This window comes from Lactuca sativa, chromosome 8 (genome assembly GCF_002870075.4).
Source record: "Lactuca sativa cultivar Salinas chromosome 8, Lsat_Salinas_v11, whole genome shotgun sequence".
Classification (NCBI taxonomy): Eukaryota; Viridiplantae; Streptophyta; class Magnoliopsida; order Asterales; family Asteraceae; genus Lactuca; species Lactuca sativa.
The window spans coordinates 176600876-176621005 of record NC_056630.2 but is presented as its reverse complement, the minus strand read 5'-3'; the positions used below and the strand labels follow the sequence as shown (position 1 = coordinate 176621005).

The 20130-nt window shown below is 38.5% G+C and overlaps 1 protein-coding gene across 1 annotated transcript; it reads right to left on the bottom strand.

The window, feature by feature from the left end:
• Window positions 1–14823: 14823 nt before the first annotated feature.
• On the bottom strand, window positions 14824–18546 carry LOC111881052 (uncharacterized). Its single transcript, XM_023877443.1, has 4 exons — window positions 18261–18546; window positions 17973–18109; window positions 15752–17885; window positions 14824–15557 (listed from the first exon to the last, which is right to left on the bottom strand). The coding sequence occupies exons 1-4, from the start codon at window positions 18544–18546 to the stop codon at window positions 14824–14826; spliced, it is 3291 nt and encodes a 1096-aa protein (XP_023733211.1).
• Window positions 18547–20130: the final 1584 nt, after the last annotated feature.

Below are 20130 nucleotides of genomic sequence, written 5' to 3'. Positions count from 1 at the left end.
TTCTTAGAGTTATACTCTAAGATTGTAACTTGAGTGACATGTCTTAAAGAAGGTTTAAAACTCTTGTACATTTGAAATTGGTAAGTTGTGATGTTTTGGATAAAACAAAGACCAACTAAGGCCAATTGTGTGAAGTGTTTGTCTTGATTAGAATCCACACTATCTCTTGGATGTTTGACAAGGGAGTCTTATATGTCAAGAGGACAGTGGGAGTCTTAAAGGTCTTGAAAGTATCAAGAACTAATCAAGAATAAACCTGAAGTTCTTCACTAGCACACGACCTGAGGTTTATAACCTATCGTGTTGACATATTCTGTGCCCATTCCAGTTAAAGTTGGCTTTGCATATGAGTTCTTAGAGTTCTCAATTTGTTGCACAACTTCTTGGAAGCAATGGCAGGCCCTTGAGCTGCCAGGTGGCAAGAAATTAAGATTGAGTTCAGTCCATATGAGTTTGTATTTGTCATTATCCTTGTCTTGTGTCTATGGTTTTGACAATTCACATGGATAAGAACACATACACCATTAAATCTAAGTGTCATAAGGTTTCTCTCCGATTCATGAAAATGATGGTGAGGAAACACTTTCCCTAAGTAGATTTTAGCTAGATAGCAATTGTGATATTTGCATTCTCAAAGTCGTTAGTGGAGCGTGTGTGGTTTATCGGCACACTAACCTGGACTTGTGAGAAGTAGCAAAAAGGTCTAACCATTATGATTACGACATCCCTCTTCATAATTGTTTAGACACACAAGTGTGATATCTAAGGGAAGGTGTATGCTTTTGATTAAGTTTTATCAAAACAATCTAGTATCAGAAATATGAACTTTGGTAAGAAAGTCAGCTGATTTCTGAGTACATGTCAAAGCTAGTGGGAGCATAAGTGTTATGCTAATAATCATCATGTTAGTGGGAGCATGATAATTATGATAAGTATTGCAAGTTAGCAATGTTAATTATAAAAAACAAAAGTTTCAATTGGGAAAAAGTTGTTTTGCTATAATTAAGGGAGAGAAAATTAAACTTCATCTCAAATCTATAAGCTTAGATCGTGAGGTTTTAATCATTTAGTCAAGGATATATATGAATTTCATGTTGGAATGGCTCAACATAAGGAAATTTTGTATATGAGTGTCCATTATTTGCGTTCTAAAATTCGATTATGATTACGGCATCCCTTTTCATAATCTGAATTATGAGAACTTGGCAAATTGAAATGGAAATGTTATAGCAAAAGACTGGTTTAGTCTTTATGTGAGACATCATGAATCGATTCCCATATACTTCGGATATAGGATCGATTACATGTGCTATATTCATCCTTTCTAAAATTTTCCAAATGCCTGGGGCATTAAGAAGGGAAAAGGTTTAGAACTGGATATGACTAAAATGATTAAACAATTGTCGAGGACAATCTAAGGTTTACCAAAGATTGGTTGCTCAAGGACAGTTGGAAGTATAGTCATAATTCTGGAAGGACCATATTGACATAATCTGTAAGGAGGCAAATCTTGTTCAGAAGTGATAGTCAAAATGGAATCTGGAAATGTTTCAAAGTTAGAATTTATCAATCTGTTTACGATTAGGAAACTTAATGCAAGAAGGATGTTCCCAAGGAGCCGATCTCCTTTGGAATGGTCTGTAATGGTTGTTGTCAGGTCCTTCTGACTTTGTGCATAATCATTACAAGAGGTTCAATGCATATAAGTTTAGAATCTAACAAATTTTAGTAAATGGCATGAATTTGGAATTCTTGCATTTGCAGTAAGGATTTGGGAGTGTGAAAAGAGAATCATTGAAGTTATGTTCAATTGATCTAGTTCGCAAAGTAAAGATCATAGACAAACATAGTATGCATACTTGGTGTGTGGCATGACTAGTGTTTAGAAAAACATAGTGTACATGCTTGGAGCATGGGACAACTATTGTTTTAAATTCAAGAATAAAGTTGATAGCTGAAACAGTATACAATGAATAATGTGCAATCATATGGTGATAAATAAAAGGTGTTTTATTTATGTTCATAGGTTTTGATACCATATTGGATTCAATTATTATTGTGTTTCACTTTGCATGTTTTGACTTCCCGAATAAACTGGGTTATTCTTCCGGAATGACTAAGTTATTCAAACCATCCACAGTCGGTCATATGTTGGAAGTAGATATGAATTAAGACTGTCATGGGTTGGCTTGTAGAGGTCTAAGGTGTTGGACAAAGGGCTACAACACTCATGAGTGCTCATAAGTTCTGAGTATTGGATTCAACCCGCGCTCATTGGAATCACTTCATGGATTTTATCACGAGTGATCATGGGACGATAATATCTTATATTATTCAAACCTAGAGATATGAGTTGTTACTATGAGTTGGTTGTACATTGATTGCACGAAAACGCATTTGGTAACTCGATGCTATAAAACGTGCCTTTGTGTATGATTCAATAAGTAGTAGAACAAGCCATATGAGTCGAAGTTTATCCATTCCTTTTACCTTCGGGATAAAAGCAATATCTGTGGGCCCCTCGATGATTTGATGATGACAAATGGAAGTGCTCGGCCGGGCCAGGACTGATTTGATTTGTTCAATTAGTCAGTCGTCATAAATCGGAAATCGGGAAACAACAAATGGACAGAGAGAATGATTATAATCCATGTCTCAGTCCATATGATATCTAGAATGGAGGAATATATGATCCCTTATCTAATGGACAAGTTCGTTGACAAGATCAGAGTTCGACAGCAGCTTTAAGAGCTACGATTGCCAGTTAGGTTTGAAGTCATACGCAATAATAGTTTTAGACTTATCCAAGTGGGAGACTGTTGGATTAATGTATAAGTCCATAACTATATTTGGTATGTACTTGACCCGACCTGGCACGGTCCATTTGGGTTGCACTTCACCGACACAATTTATATGGATAATCTTTTGAGAATAGTATGTTTATGATTAATATTAATATATTATAAGTTCTAATATATTAATATGGAATCATATTATTTAATTAGTATTGATCAAGAATTAATTTATAATTAATTATGTGATCAAAAGGAACTAATTAAATATGGACTCTTATATATATGGAATGGGCCAAGTTCATTTAGGTTGGGCTATGCTTTCATGGATAGTCCATGGAGTGTTTAACCCATGGATCCTAGGAAATGAAAGGTCATGGGTATTAGGGTTTAACCCTAATCCTCCATACTATATAAAGATGTCTTTGGTTGGTGAAATTGGCGCTAGTGGTGATACACTAAGAGGGCTAGCCGATTTCACTAAGAGAGAACCAAGTATTCATATTCTCTAAAGTCTTCCAAGGTGTCTTGGTGATTTGTGATTCCACTTGAGGCTTCCACACTATTGGGGCTAAGCTCTTAAAGCTTGAAGACATCAAGCTACATCAAAAGGTATGTCTTCTAACTAGTACTTTGTAGATTAAGAACATCATAATATGCTAGTTAGGATTAAAGCCTTGGAAAGTTCTTATTTGCATGTATAATAGAGAAAACATAGATCCAAGGTTTATAGGGTTGCATGTACACCATAGGAGTGTTAGAATGCTCAAAACCCAACAAAAACGTGGCGAGTGAATCCCTTAGAGGGATGGATAAGAACTTGGAAGTCAAGGGTGGCGGAGCCTTATACCTCATGGATCAGATGTGGACACCGAAACACGGTGGCTTTAGAGACTTGGTCATTACTGAAGCTCACAACACTCGTTATTCCGTCCACCCGGGTTCAGATAAGATGTATCTGGATCTTAAAAAGTTATACTGGTGGCCTAACATGAAATCAGATATTGCTACCTTTGTGAGTAAATGCCTTACTTGCGCAAAGGTCAAGGTTGAATACCAGAAACCCTCCGGTCTTCTACAAAAACCGGAGATACCAGAATGGAAGTGGGAGCGGATCACTATGGACTTCATAACCAAGTTGCCCAAGACGACGGGTGGACTTGATTCCATATGGGTCATCGTCGATAGACTGACCAAGTCTGCGCACTTCCTACCGATCAAAGAAACAGACAAGATGGAGAAACTTACCAGAACTTACATTAGGGAGATTGTAAGGCTGCACGGTGTTCCTTTATCTATCATCTCGGACCGAGATAGTAGATTCACTTCGAGGTTCTGGCTGTCATTACAAAGTTCCCTAGGAACTAGGCTGGATATGAGTACAGCCTACCATCCACAGACCGACGGGCAAAGTGAGAGAACTATCCAAACCTTAGAAGATATGTTGCGTGCCTCTGTGATTGACTTTGTAAAAGCGTGGGATACTCATTTACCCCTTGTGGAATTTTCCTACAACAACAGTTATCATACGAGCATAAAGGCAGCTCCATTCGAGGCCCTCTATGGCCGAAAGTGCAGATCCCCTCTGTGCTGGGCTGAAGTGGGTGATACCCAGTTAGCTAAGGGACGAGTTCCCGAAAGCACTCTCACGGGTCCGGAGATCATTCGGGAAACGACAGAGAAGATCGTTCAAATTCGTGAACGATTAAAAGCCTCTAGAGACCGACAGAAAAGCTACGCTGACAAGCGTAGGAAACCATTGGAATTCCAGGTGGGCGACCGAGTCCTACTGAAGGTCTCACCTTGGAAGGGCTTAATACGCTTTGGAAAGCGTGGGAAGCTCAATCCAAGATACATAGGGCCTTTCGAGATTCTCGCAAGAATCGGCCCTATGGCTTACAAGCTCAATCTACCGAAAGAACTCAGTAACGTACATCCTACCTTCCACGTGTCAAACTTGAAAAAGTGTCTATCCGATGAGACTCTTGCTATTCCACTCGACGAGATCGAGATCAATGAGAGCCTCAACTTCTTGGAGGAACCAGTAAAGATCATGGACCGAGAGGTCAAGCAAACAAAGCAGAGCCGTATCCCGATAGTGAAGGTGCGCTGGAACGCAAAGCGTGGACCGGAATTCACTTGGGAACGAGAGGATCAGATGAAACTGGAATACCCTCACCTTTTCGCTTAGTTATTTGTAACTTCTTATTTGCTTAAATTCTAATTTTGGGAAGAAATTCCTTCTAACGGGGGGATGATGTAACAACCCGAATTTTCAATTCTGTACAATCTATATCACTTCAATAGAAGTTATAGTGGTCACTGTTAATTTTTAGACTTTTTCGCGTAAGTTTGAGTAATTCAGGGTTTACACTTCAGGAAATATCAGGAGAGTGGGTGCACTAGGGTTTTGTGCAACACTGTTATTCCAACACTCTATTATATTAGAGATCATTTCTGGAATAAACATATTTTCTGCCAAAATATATCAGGACTATAAATAGAATTCTGAACCAAATTCATTCATTATTCACATTTCCAACTAGAGAAAAGCCATTTTCTCTCTCACGGATCTTCGGGTTTTTATACCAAAACGTGAGTAACTCTTTCTAGTAGTGTTCGAATGCTTATTAGATGCTTATAACATGATTTAGATGGCTAAATCATTAGATCTAGGAGTTTACTCCCCAAGGTGTTCTTGGGCGGTAAACTCCCGAAACGAAGCCAAAACCGACCCTTGTGTTATGCTAAAGCTTTAGACTATTATGTATGCATGTTAGGGACAAGAAAACATCCATAAATCCACCCAAGTTTGGGAGTTTACGGCCCAAGAATATCATAGGCCATAAACTCGATTTTCAAACCTCAAAATGGTGTTTTATGGCCTCTAAATCATTAAGGCTTTTATCTAGACTAGTTCCCATTTAATCTAAAGCCTTAAGCACATCAAAGAACACCAACAAATGAGAGTTTACGGCCCAAGTGTATCTTAGGCCATAAACTCCATTGAAATAGACAAAAGGGTGTTTTATGACACCTAAAGCCCTAGACCTTTACAAGAAATTCTTACCCACTTAATGGAGGGACCAAACCACATCAAAATCACTTAACAAAGTGAGTTTACGGCCAAGACATGGTTCTTGGGCCGTAAACTCCTAAAAAGGGCACCAAGGTGTACCTAATGCCTTCATATGCTAGGAATAAAAGTCTAGAACATATACCACAAGTGCAAGAGGCTTAAAAGCAACAAAAACAACACCCCAAGGGAGTTTATGGCCGTAAACTCCAAGGGGAATGGCCTTGAGGCCGTAAACTCCTATTTGGAGTATTTCTAAACCTTAAACCCTTCCAAGGACTTAGCCACCAAGTTAGAATAATTCTAGAAAGCATTTTGGACTTCAAAACACACCAAACACACATGTTTGGGAGTTTACGGCCGTAAACTCAAGAGTTTACAACCATAAACTCCATGTGTGATGGTTTATGGGGAGTAAACTCTCATATAGGGTCCTTTGGAACCCTAAGCACAAATACCTTGTCCCACAATAGCTTAGATGCAATCCTTAAGGCTTAAAACACTTATATAAAGTGTTTATTATGTCTAGGATGTATTAACATTATCAATTAGTCATTTGAGTCTAATTGAGTGCATATATGTGTGATTATATGTTCATTAGGATCGTAGTGTGTGCACAAGTCCTTGCTTGACACCTAGCCATCCTATACCATTCAGTTCATTCCAATCACCAACTACAGGTGAGTTCATACCCCTAATCAATGTTTTAAATGATTTTAAATGCTTTAATGGGGGGGGGGAATACAAGTAGAAAACAATATGTTATTAAATCAATCTTATGTATTTTATAACTGTGTTTTCACTCAGTAGATTTCACATATTTCAAAAGGTGTTACATGAAATGGTTTTCTATCTTAAAATACCTTGATAACAAAAGTATTAGTTTTGAAATGTTTATTAAAATGACATCAAGTCATTCTTAATTATTGTTCAAAACTCCTAGATATCTTGCAAAACCATTATTTTACCTTCTTGAATCAAACTATACTTATGCGCATATGTTCATTTATATGTTAGAGATTATAGTTTTCATCCTTCGTTCAGTTTTCCCATACCCTGGTGTATCGAGGGTACATAAATCTACTTGAACAACCACATACTTTCCAGTTAATTATCATAAGGATAGTTAGAAGAAACAAAACATTATTCCTATTACAAGGAATCACACAAGAGTCAGTTCATTCATGAGTCCATACCAGTACATTACCTGATACATGAGTACAATTACAGTTGATTACATGATACCAGAGTACGTTTACATATACTTACTTGATACATGATTACGCATACATGAACACATTACATGAATACCATACAGGAACATTGTTACTTAGGTGCATTATCCTGTATTTACTTACCTGGATACTTGTACTTAGAATTACGAGGATGATTTATTAGTATTTACTGTGTAAATTATCTTTCCTGTCCCAGTTCAATGGGATGATTCGGCGGGACTTACCATTCCGAATCCCACTGATTAGCACCAGTGGTCGATGAATATCTATGGATGTTTAAGGTTGTTACTTACTTAGTAGTCAGTGACGGGACTAACCATCCTTCTGTCCACTGTTGCAACAGTGGATGAGATGTGAATCTTCGGAGGATCATTAGGTTGACGATCTGTATTAAGAGATCGATACGGGGACTAACCCTCCCTCCACCCTGCTGCCGCTACAGAGGATGAGGGGACACTCTTCGGATGTTCCATAGGGTCTATCTTTCACTTCAGCGATGTCGTGTTTGTCCTGGTAACCCAAGACAATAACACTTACATGATTATATTTTCCTGTTTACTTTATTTTGTGATACTTTCACATAAACGAGGAGTTAGACTAAGTACTCAAGTACTAGTCAATAGAAAGGAAAAGCTATCATATTACTTACAAAACATTCGGGTCTTGGTAGAAGACTACACTTCATACTGATAGAACATTCGGGTCTTGGTAGAAGACTACATAGTCATAACAAAACATTCGGGTCTTGGTAGAAGACTACACTTCATACTTATCGAAAATAAGGGTTTTTCTAGGGTTTTTCATACTTACATCAACATCTTCACTTAAAGGTTTACATGGCCTTCAGGATAGATTTTCATAAACATGACAATGACACTTAAATACTTATGAATTCACCAGCTTTAAAGCTAATACTCGCTTTCAAAATAACTTGTATTCTCAGGTCATCAGTAGACAGGTACGGAGGCCAGGTTTTGAGAAGACTGAGGCGGAGGTTATGCGAGGCTCCAGTCCTGGTACTGTCTGAGGGGTTGGATAATTTCGGGGTCAATATCCGTTGTTTGTCAAGGATAGCCACAACATTTTGACTCAGTGTGGCCGAGTGTGGGTACCATTGGCAGGGGGAGTGAGGCAGAGACTGTTATTGGAGTCGCATAAGTCCAAGTTTTCTATACATCCAGGTGTAACAAAAATGTATAGGGACTTGAGACTGAATTATTGGTGGCCCTGCATGAAGCGGGATATCGCCTGGTTTGTGGAGCGGTGCTTGACCTGCAGGAAGGTCAAGGTCGAGCACCAGCGGCCTCATGGAAAGGTTCCGCTGTTACCCATTCCCATGTGGAAGTGGGAAGAGATCACTATAGACTTCATTACAAAGCTACCGAGGACGACAAGGGGAGTGGATGCCATATGGGTTAATGTGGACAGACAGACGAAGAGTGACCACTTCATTCCGATCTCCAAGAGTATATCCGCATAACAGTTGACATATATCTATGTACGAGAAATGGTGGCTAGGCACGGGGTGCCGGTGTCAGTGGTTTCGAATAGGGATGTTCGGTTTACATCCAGTTTTTAGAAAACGTTCCACGAGGAACTGGGTACTCAACTACACTTCAGTACAACATATCACCCTTAAACTGATGGACAAAGTGAGAGGATGACCCAGACAGTGGAGGACATGTTGTGAGCATGCGTGGTGTATTTTGGAGGAAGTTAGGATACGTACCTTCCACTGGCAGAGTTCTCGTACAACAACAGTTATCATGCCAGTATCGAGCGATCTCCATTCCAGATATTATATGGTCGGAGGTGCAGGACCCCAGCATGCTGGGACGAGGTTGGACATCGGGTGATGGGAAGCACAAAGGTGGTACTCATGACCACCAGGTTGATCCAGCATGTGTGTGACCGGTTGCAGGTCACGCAGAGCCGTCAAAAGAGTTATGCTAATCGACAACGATCGGATCTTGAGTTTCAGGTGGGGGATTTTGTTTTGTTGAAGGTGTCACCCTGGAAGGGGATTATCAGGTTTCGTAAGGGAGGCAAGTTGGGGCCTCGATTTATAGGCCCGTTTAGGATCATATCCCGAGTGGGCAAGGTATCCTATCATTTAGAGCTTCCAGAGGAGCTTAGTCAGATTCACAACACCTTCCATGTGTCTCAGCTTTAGAAGTGTGTTGCTGACGAGTCTGCAGTTGTTTCCTTAGACGACATTCAGGTGGTTGAGAGCCTGAATTATGTCTAGAAGCCGGTCGCCATCTTGGATAGGAAGACGAAGGGTCTTCGCAACAAAGAAGTGAAGTTAGTAAAGGTGTAGTGGCAGCACCAGAAGGGATCCGAATAGACATGGGAGATGGAGGAGGAAATACGGGAGCATTATCCTGATCTATTCGCAGCAATAGACTTTGAGGACGAAGTCTAGTTCAAGTGGGGGAGATTTGTAATGCCCTAAATCAGGTATGTCTTAGAAACCCTCGAAGAATTCCAATTGTGTCATAAATGGTCCCTTGGAGTACGTTGGGCGTACCTATGAGTATGCTTAGCGTACTCTGCATGAATGATCGCGGGGGCATTTCGCGTACGCCCCAAGAGAAGGCCAAAACCCTAAATCCCGACTTAAACCCTTATTTAAACATCTTTTGGCCTCTTGGACCAAAACCTATCAGCCTCCTTATCCCCGTTTCGTCTACTTTCAGTTGAGATAGAGTGTGAGTAATAGTTTGAGCTTAAGAAGAGGGTTTTGGTGAGCATTTTGGAGTTCTTTAAAGAAGGGGAGTTGCTAGGCAAGCTTGGATCGGTTTGGTGTTTCAAGAATCTGTATTGTGGTCACCTTGCAAGAGTTCTAGAGGTAAAAAGCTTGCACCTTTCCATCTAAATTCTTAGATCTAGCTAGGGTTTTCTAGTTTACCCTTTTTGGTTGGTTTTGGACCTCTTATGGTGAGTTAAGCAACTCCATGAAGTGGGAATGACAGATCTGAGGTCCCTTAGTCATTTAGAAGCATAAAAATGGGATCTTGATGGATGTATTGGTCTCATGCATGGATTAAGGACCTTGGGAAGGTCTTAATGGAAGTGTTGGGTGTTTATGAGACATGCAAGGGCATAAAGTTGGCAAATTTATGCCTTAGGATGTTTGAACAAGTCTAGATCTGACTTTTGGACGTGATGGAATCAAGCATTAAGCACTTAATGGAAAAAGTGCTTAAGCTGATTGTATGCTGGGTGTAACCAGCTGTATGCGGCGCATAGTGCCCAAACCTTCAGTACGCTGCGCGTACCAAGGTGGTACGTTGGGCGTATGCAGCTCAGTTGGGCGCTAAGCTGTTTTGGGCCTTTGGGCCTCATTTGGTTGTTGGGCTTGATTGGATTCTATGAGTTAGACGGATTTTCATCTGATTCGGCCGTGGACTTATCGTTTGGGCCTTATTGGGCCAAGGGGCCCATTAAGGATATTGGACTTGGACTTTGGGGCCTATTTGCATGAAAATGGTAATTGGGCCGTGGGGGTAGACTTTGAAGGTTGGGCCTTTACTTGGGTAATTTAAGGCCCTATCATTGATTGTATTATTATTGTTGTTATTCAGCTCGGGAGGCTGTGAATTATTAGGAGGGCAGTATTCGTATTCATCGGACGGAGGTGAGTCTTCTCACCATACCTATGGGTCTATGACACCAACGACGACCCATTATGTGTACATGTTATGTGTGTGTTATTCATTTATGAATTGATATGTTATGTGATATTATGTTGGTATGGAAGACCTCGGGGGGAGCCCGTGGCATTGGATATAAGACCATGTGGGGTAGCCCATGACATTCCTAGTTAAAGACCATGTAGGGTAGCCCATGGCATTGGATGTAAGCCCATGTGTGGTAGCCCATGACAGTCCTAGGTAAAGACCATGTGGGGTAGCCCGTGGCATTCTTGCTGGATTGTATTGCATGGTTTCTGTGGCATGTTTATAGCTTTAATTAGCTAATATGATATGTGTATGTGAATGTGTGTGATATGCTCTGGGAAACTCACTAAGCATTTCACTTACAGGTTGTTGATTTGTTTCAGGTACTTCTGAGCCCAAGGGCAAGGGCCCGGCATGATGACGTAGCGTGTACTCTATCTCTCTTTTTAATGTATTTGGGACCCTCTGATGTTTTAAAAAAGGAAAACAAAGATGTAATGAATGTTAATTTGAAAACATATGTTTGGGAATCTATGGTTTATGAGATTGGTTTTGATTAACTCAAAAGTGAAAAATTTTCTTTGTAAAATTGGGTTGTTACACTTGATAAATCTGAATTTCTTAAAGTATTGGCTTTCTGTAAGGAATCATTCCTTCAAAAACATCATCAACACATAACAAGACTTCTGTTTGAGTTCCTATTGAACAAAATGTCTTCACTTTCACAATTTCAGATGACTTTCTTTGAGATTTGTCTTCTAAAGTACCAGATTTGGAATATAACACTTCTGAAAAACATGAACCACTTCACTCCCCCTCAACAAGAACATCCAGAGTCATCTTTTCTTCAGAAACATAAGGAACACTATGAACTTCATCAAGAGCACAAAACATAGATTGTATACAGTGGGGGTCCACCAGTTTCCGCAAAACATGAGGAACATCTGTAGTTGAAATAATAATATTTAGACAAGTTTCTGCACTTATGGGCGGTCCTACACTGGGGGCAGCTGCCCCCACAACCAAAAAATTTTATTAAGAAAATAGGTTATTTAAAAAAAATTATATTTTAATCCTTCAAAATTATATATTTTGACTCTTCAAAAATATATGCCTCGCACAAAAAGTTATAAATTATTTTTGCCCCCTCTTTGGAAAATTCTTGGGTCCGCCCCTGAAAATGAACAATAAATATGAAACGAAGGTAGTATTATTTCCGTAATGCGTTAGTGGGGCAACAACCCTATTTTTATTTCTACAATGACATTTAAAACAACCACTTTCTACCAATGTTTTGAAAACAACCCCTTTTTGTAAAAAAAAAAACTCTCAATGTTTCAAGCTTCTTCCATGTACCCCTATTTTATTGAAGGCTTATTTGTTTAATAATTTTCGTTTATAGTGGTTTTTCCATGGTTCTAAAAAGCGCGTTATGGGGCACCTTAAGGCGTGCCTTGGCGCGAGATTTCGTGTAGACGTTACGAAAACGTTCAAGACGAGTTTGTTAAGCATGTCGCCCAAATATCATGTCAAGGCGCATATTATCGTGTTATGGCGTGAGTTTTTATTTTTCAAAGCACAAGTTTTTTTTGGTTTTTTTATTGAGCCTAAAATAATTGAGTTTTTGTTAAGTTTTTTTTATTAAATACTATTATAATATTTCTAAAAACTTGATATACTTGATAAAATTCAATAATTATATGATTTATCTTTTTTAATATATATAAAATGATCATGTAATATCCGGAATTTCAGGTATTCTATTTATTCGTTGAATTTCAAGTTTTATGGAAGAACTCGGCGAGTTGATGCGTAGACTCGTTGAGTAGAGACACGAATCATTATCCGGGTGGATGGCTGGACTCGGCGAGTCACCCCAAGGACTCGGCAATTCCACACTGTTTAATGAAACCCTAATTCCTCGGGTTTGGGGCCTATTTAAAGGGTCTTATGGCCGTCATTTGCGGCTACCAGACCCCAGAGAGAAACCCTAAGTGAGATAAAGCGTTTGTGAGAGGAAAAGAGTCAATTCTTGATCATTTGTTAGTGTGTTTGCAAATAGAAGAGTACCAAGACAAGAGGAGGCTGAAGAGGGTGCTAATCCAGTGATTCCAGGGCCCAAAGACTTCATTTTGAGGTATTCATTCGACCCTTCTTCAATTTATGGTGTAATTCTTAGAGTTAGGGCTTTTTAGCCCCTTTAGAGGATGGTTATATGGAGTAATTGGTCCCTTCTCGTGTTGGTGCTGTAGATCTGGACCCAAAGAGGTCCAGAGACCCTTTTCCCTTGAGCTTTATGGGTGTTAATGGAGGTTATGAGCTTAGGATGTCATTTTAGAGGCCATATCTTCAAATAAGGCCTTTGAGCCTTTGCATGAGCACCAAGATGATAGCTTTACATGATTATAATGCTTTGGGAAGCTGGATCTATGGTTTAGAGAAGCGGATCTGGCCTCAAGAGGTCAATTCAGCTTGAGCATGGCATGAACTCGCCGAGTCTAATAGCCGACTCGACAAGTAGGACGAGGGTTTTCCCGATAATCACACAGTTGGTGACTCATTGAGTTGGGGAAGCGACTCGGTGAGTCAGAGGGAATCTAGAGGACATAGTGCACGATGGTACTCGCCGAGTCAGGAGCCGAACTCGGCGAGTTGGGTCGGGACATTTAACAGATTGTGATCAGTGATGATTTTCAGAGTTGAGGTTGACTCAGTGAGTCGAATGAGGACTAGGAGAGTGAAGAACACGTGTGGACTCGTCGAGTCACAGTTGTACACTCGGCGAGTTTGGTCAAGGTTGACCGTTGACTTTTAGGGTTAGTCAATATTTGGACCTTAGAGTCATTAGAAGGGTAGGATAGTCTTTTACCCTTCCTAGAGGATGAATAGAGAGAAAGAGATTAGCCTAGCCCTGAAGGTTGTGATAATTAGAATATTTATTTCATGTGATTAGGCAGGGGCTAGACCAGAGTTTACCGAGTCAGAGATTTACTGAGATATCCGAGGTGAGTCTTCTCACTATATTTTACCTTGAGTAGGTAACTAGAGTTATGTGATACAGTGTTTGTATGCTATATATGTGTTATGTGTTGCACTGCATTATTCTATGTGATTTATGTTATTCATGTTTACAGAGTTAGAACCTGAAGGTTCACAGAGTTTGGGTGCACGGACCCACAGAATTATAGCCTCGAGTGGCTAATATGTGTGATATGTGGTATTTTGGGGAACTCACTAAGCTTTGTGCTTATAGTGTTTTATGTTATGTGTTTCAGGTACTAGTGAGGATCGCGGAAAGGCGCCGACTTCATCAGTACACACACGAGATTTTTATGTTATGAGATCTTGGGATTGATATATGTTATGAATTGAGTTTCAAACAATGATGTTTTTATGAATTATGATTTTACAAAACGCGAAGAATTGTTTTGAAATTTACGGTGTTACAGATCACGTCTTAAAAACAACATGGGTCGCCAATGCTTAACTTTGACCTTGCTGCCAAGCTACGACTCACGTTATTTAAATTTTCTTTTGTTTTTTTTCTTTTTGTTTTTTTTTTTGTTTTTGTTTTTTTTTTTTGTTTTTGTTTTTGTTTTTTTCTTTTTTGTTTTTTTTTTTTAAATAACTTATTCTCCTTTGTCTAGTAGTGATTGGATGCTAAAACATGAATTGTTATCTATGAGTCGTATTGCATGTGAATTGCTAATTGCCCTTGCACTACCTTTCATGCAAATTAATGCCGCTTTCCTAGCAATACTAAACTTATCATTGGCGTAAAATATCATCAACCAAAAGGATAATTCCACATTTTGAAATCTTGGCACATGACAAAGAACAGCCACATGATAAATATGCAAAACTCAAAAATCAATAACCCATACATAACACGCTTTTTCAAATCCTTTTGTCTGTATACAATCTATGTTTTGTGTAAGTGTGTAGTGAAAGAGAGATCCTACACCATCTCGGTGCATCTTTTAGACAAAACAAAGATACGCCAATTAGCTTTTTATTCGTATAAACAAATTGTCTCTTTACATCAATAGATCATCAAAAACAAGCTCATCTAACAGATCATCAGCAATCATCTCTTCAAGTTCAATGCCTACAAACTCTGCATCAGCCTGGAGGTTCATCCAACCATCCCCTTTCTGCAAATCACGGCTCAATACTCCATCATCTAATGACGGTTGAAGATCTTGTCTCCAACTCAGGTACATATTAACAATATCCCATACCTCTTCCAGAACACGGTATCCTACAGGCATTGGGCGAACCTTTGAACCATAAATCAATGGATTTGGGCAAAAAGTGCACGTTTTATTATGAATCTCCATTAAAGCCTCATTGATTAAATCAAACAAAAGAAGATGATGGTCGTTGATGATCTTTTGAGCAGCTTCCCCATCCTTCATGGAATCCAGCTCTTCAAGATTGTTTGTTTGAAGGAAAGTAGCTTCCACTTCCTCAAATAATAAAGGATCAATTGGTTGGTAGCTAGAATACCATTCTCCAAGAACTTCATTGTCAAGAAAACCTGATCGCTCCATCACCTCTTTAACAAATTGGAACTCGGTGTTGTCCTTGACTGAGTTTAAATCCAAGTGTAAAAATCCTTTTCTTTGCATCTTATCATTCACTCTACTCTTTGCACTAATGCCCATAGGTTTTTCATTGTTAGGTCTTTTGTTATGAATAGATGGTTGGTCTGAGGTAGATGGTTGATCATCAATAGAGAACAAGTATTGTTGGTTTTCATCAGAGAATTCTGTAAGCATCAATGTAGACAACAAGATTCATGTTAGGTTTATATATAGATTGTGACTTTTTGAGAAGACTTGATAAAATTTAAAAAATTTCCACCCCATGATGAGTGATATTGTTATTGTGAAATAACCTAACCCAAGAAGACATTTTCAATGTGATCCAAAAAAAAAAAATGATACCATAAATGAAGAATACCTTCCAATGGAGATTGTGGTATGTCAATTAGAGAAGGTGACTCAAGTATTGAATCTTGCATCAACTCTTCAACCTCGGGACCAGAGGTTAATGGTGAGCTTTCATTTTCTTGATCATGATCCAATGTATTTTCGCCAACTTCTAGGTCTTTATCAATACCCTGATCTTTGTCATCTGTTGTGCCCTTGATCACTAGTTTTTGTAAAGTAGGCTCACTCTCCTCGTCTAGTTTGTTTTGTTCAACCGTTTTGAACATTCCAAGAATTTCATTAAAGGACTTATCTTGTTCAACCTCAATTTCTGGACTTTCTTTAGTAGCCTCTTTTAGGTTGTCGGTTTTTTCTTCATGAACAGAACTATTAAGACTTTCATCAAGATTATCTTCAATGTCCAGCTTATCCTTTTCAATTAAACTGGTTTCATTGGTTTCACTTTCATTAGCAGCACTAGACCCCATTTGGTTATCGATATATTCTTGATGATCTGATGTATTTAGACTCACTCCAACATTTTCTTTAACGTCATCATCATCTCTGTCAACTAATTCAGTTTCCTCGGCTGCAGTAGTCTCCTTTTTATGGTCAATTTTTTCGTGAATATCAGAAGAATTTAAACCCATTACAAGTTTTTCATCTACGTGCTCATCTTTTTCAACTAGTTTGGTTTCCTTGACCTCACTTTCAATGGCAGCAGTAGACTCCTTTTGGTGGTTGATCTTTTCTAGATGATCAGAAGTACTTAAACCTGGATTTCCATCAACGACCTCATCTTCTTCATGTAATTTTGTTTGCTTTGTTGCAGTTTCAACAGCTGAACTATGCTCCTTTTGGGGGTCGTTCTTTTCTTGATGATCGGAAGTACTTAGACCTAGTCCAGAATTTTTACCAACTGTCCCATGTTTGTCGATTAATTTGGTTTCCTTGACTAGATTTTGTATAGCAGGAGTAGGCACAGATAGTTTGGCTGTAAATGCATAATGATCTAACGACTTTTGATCATCAACAATTGCATTGACGATACTTTGCTGCGTTTCCATTTCAGTTTTAACTGGAAACTCTTGGTTTTGGGTGAAATCAGAGGGACTAATAGCAGGTAATGAGTGAATGTTTTTGAGTGTTTTTCTCTCATTTGTGCCACTAGAAACATCTCCAGCTACACACAACCTTGGTTTGTGATCATTGATATGACCTTTGTCCTCTCTAATAGATGTTTGGCTTAATAGTTTTCGGTATTTGCTCATTGCTTCACCAGTGGATGCATTTTTTTTAAGATTTGCGTTGTCAACAACAGCCATTCGATGACTTCCTGTGCTACTAGTGGTGGAATTGCTTTTAATCTTTTCGGGGCTAACTTTTTTAGGATCTTTCGAATTCCTTCTACCATAAGGAATCTTGTGAAAAACTGCATCCATAAGAATCCTTCGCTTCTCCTTCTTTCGACTCTCTCGACTATCACGACTCTCTTTGTTCTCTTTCATGACTCTACCTATCTTTTGTCTAAGAGTCTTGGATTGATTGGTAGTTTGGTGGTTCTCCTTTTGTGAGCGTGAAGACGGGCTTTTGAAAGATGCTGGCCTAGTTAGCATCGGTTTTGGAAACAGAGTATCATCCTTCCATTGATTCATCGGTAATATAAATTTCTCCTTGGTAGTTTCTTTATCTTTACAAGCTCTCAAGTTACTTTTAAGTTCTTCTATCTCGGAATCTTTTCTTTTCGTTAATCCACGTAGTATGGGGAACGAAAAAGACTTTGTTAGTCCTTTCTTGCGACCATTTGAGGATTTCCGTAACATATCCGTTGAAGTACGTTGTTGGTTTTGATCTCGATTTTCCAAGCTTTTCTGGTGCTCATATGCTTGCGCCTTTTGTCTCAGATAACTCACAGTTAACATCGCAGCACATATATTACACTTTCTTTTCTTCATGGTTGATGGACTCTCACAATTATTTTGAGTAACTTTTGTTGGAGTTTTATCGTTTCGTTTACTTGGGGAACGTGTCGGGGAGGGAGAGCGTCGACGGGGTGAAGTTTTTTTCCTTCGTTTGATCATTTCGTCTGAGATCAGAGATCTTATTCGAAATTTCTTGGAGGCTTTAGATGTCAAGGGGCCAGCTTCTGTGCCTGAATTTTCTATCTAAAAAAACATATAAAAAAGTAGATATTAATCAACTGCGAATTGGCTACAATCAAACATCACCATGATCGATCTTGATTCACTTACTTCGGATTTGTTCTTTTTATGATTACCCTGCACTTGACGTGCTTGACTTGTGGTGGCTACATGTTCGATAGTTTCCCCATCTGCACAAATTTGGAATATTTTGGAACGAACCACATCGACGTTAATTTTGGGTAGCTCTATGCATGGAATTACGATATATAATGAACAAATACATATATTTACGTCGGAAACATGCATTCCTAATTCTATATTCATATTATGAGATCGGTTTTAAACGCAAAGATAGGAGATAAATCTAACATTATAAAGAAATCATATAATACTCACCTATAATATGCTTTCCAGAACCTTTCCGTTTATCCGGAAGAGTTTTCCGGACGTTTTGCCATCGGTGACGGCGATTAAGTGCATGGAATATTTTATTAATACCTCCCGAATTAGCAGTCTGTAACTGCATGTTTGGTGGATCCTTATGTTGCATGTTCTTCCCCATTTTGATGATGTTAAACTCCTTTGCAAACAGATTACTTTTACGAACGTAAACATTCAGAAGTTCCGCTGGAATATACACATGAAAAATGACATCATACGTTCCTTTGCAAGAAAGAGACATGAAATTCAAGAGGAGGGAGAGGATTTGGTGTGGAGTTTTTCATACTTTTGGTCCCCGTTTACCCGCTAACTGCTTGTCCATAGCCATCCACTTATCCCCCTAACTTTTCTTGACAATTATAGACAATCGATCACCACATTTCCATCCTCTATTTATCCACTATTTATAAAATAAGACCATCTCACTTTTGATTCGTGAGTAAATCGAAATACGAACATAAAAAAGTCTTGGTAACGGAAGGAAATCTGTCAAAGGGGTACTGTTCTATAGAAAAATGTATATATAATATAATATAATTTTTTCCGAATGATTAAAATGTTTTTTTTTTTTTTGAAATATTAACTGATACATGAAGTATTTAATAATACATTAAACCTATATTCAAACATAACTAATTAAATATTATAATAAAAAGTGTCCGAACACAATAAAATTTAGTGTCAAATACGTTACAAGCAAATGTCAAATTCAATCTAACAATTGTTCAGATTAGAAACATAAACTAATTTCTACTAAAATGGTAAGACAAATATCATTTCGGTTTGACAGATTAACTGGGTGTATTGTTTTGGTCGAAAAAAGTCGCCATTTGTGCTCCAAATAAGGCTTGCCTTCATCACATTTCTCCCATTTCCAAGTCATTTTGCGCATTGCTTTCTCGCATTATATCTATTTCATTACAAAACAATTTCTATTAAAATGGTAAGAAAAATGTATATACTTAGTAAATCTACTTGACTTTTAAACCCTTATATCAATGTATTTTAGTTTATTCTAGGAATATGTTGTCAATTTAATCAAAAATAACAAAATAATATACTTTTTATCCTATAAACCACTGTACTCATAATACCAACATACTTTGAGTTTTTTCATCCATTATAAATATTACATACTATTTTTTTTCCATTATAGTCATGTACTCATGATAACAACATACTTTGAGTTTTTTACTCCCTTATAGCAATCAGTTTATGTAACATCCCGAAATTCAGGTATATCTATTTAACCCTTCTTCCTTTCCAAGTCGTCAAGTTTAGCCCCTAAAGGAAAAACTATGGCCATTGAGTACGTTGTGCGTACTGAAGAGTACGTTGCGCACACTCATTACGCTGGGCGTACCCAGGATTACGTTGGGCGTAGCTGGCCCAGATGCAAACCCTAATTGTGGCTTGTGGACTATAAAAGGAATGGTATGGTCTTGTCCACAGCCACCATTCCTCATAGAGAAACCCTAAGAGAGCAATATTATCATTCTAAGCTAGTGTATGATTGTTCTTGAGCTAGAAAGTGCCTTTGTGTGTTAGTGAAGAAGAAGAGGAGGTTCTTGTGGAGGCTATAAGTTGGAGTACAAGCTTGGATCTGAGTTCTACAGAGGGAGGAGCTTCACTTGCAGGTAAAAAGCTCAAAGCTTTCCTTATCATTTTTATTTGTGCTTCATGGACCAATTTTTAGGGTTTTTGGTCCCAAGGTGGAGACTTTATGAGCAAATGGTCTCCATAAGCTTAGATCTGCCATATTTCAGAGTAATATGAAATGTAGGTTCATAAAAATCCAATCTTTGAAGTGAATATTAAGTCATGC

Bases quoted from the DNA above. Each gene is read 5' to 3' on its own strand.
- LOC111881052 (XM_023877443.1), bottom strand. From the start codon at position 18,546: ATGTCTCTTTCTTGCAAAGGAACGTATGATGTCATTTTTCATGTGTAT. The intron at 18,110-18,260 runs GTGAGTATTATA...TTCCATGCATAG, and splicing joins TTCTGGAAAGCATATTATAG to AGCTACCCAAAATTAACGTC. The intron at 15,558-15,751 runs GTATTCTTCATT...TGATGCTTACAG, and splicing joins ACCACAATCTCCATTGGAAG to AATTCTCTGATGAAAACCAA.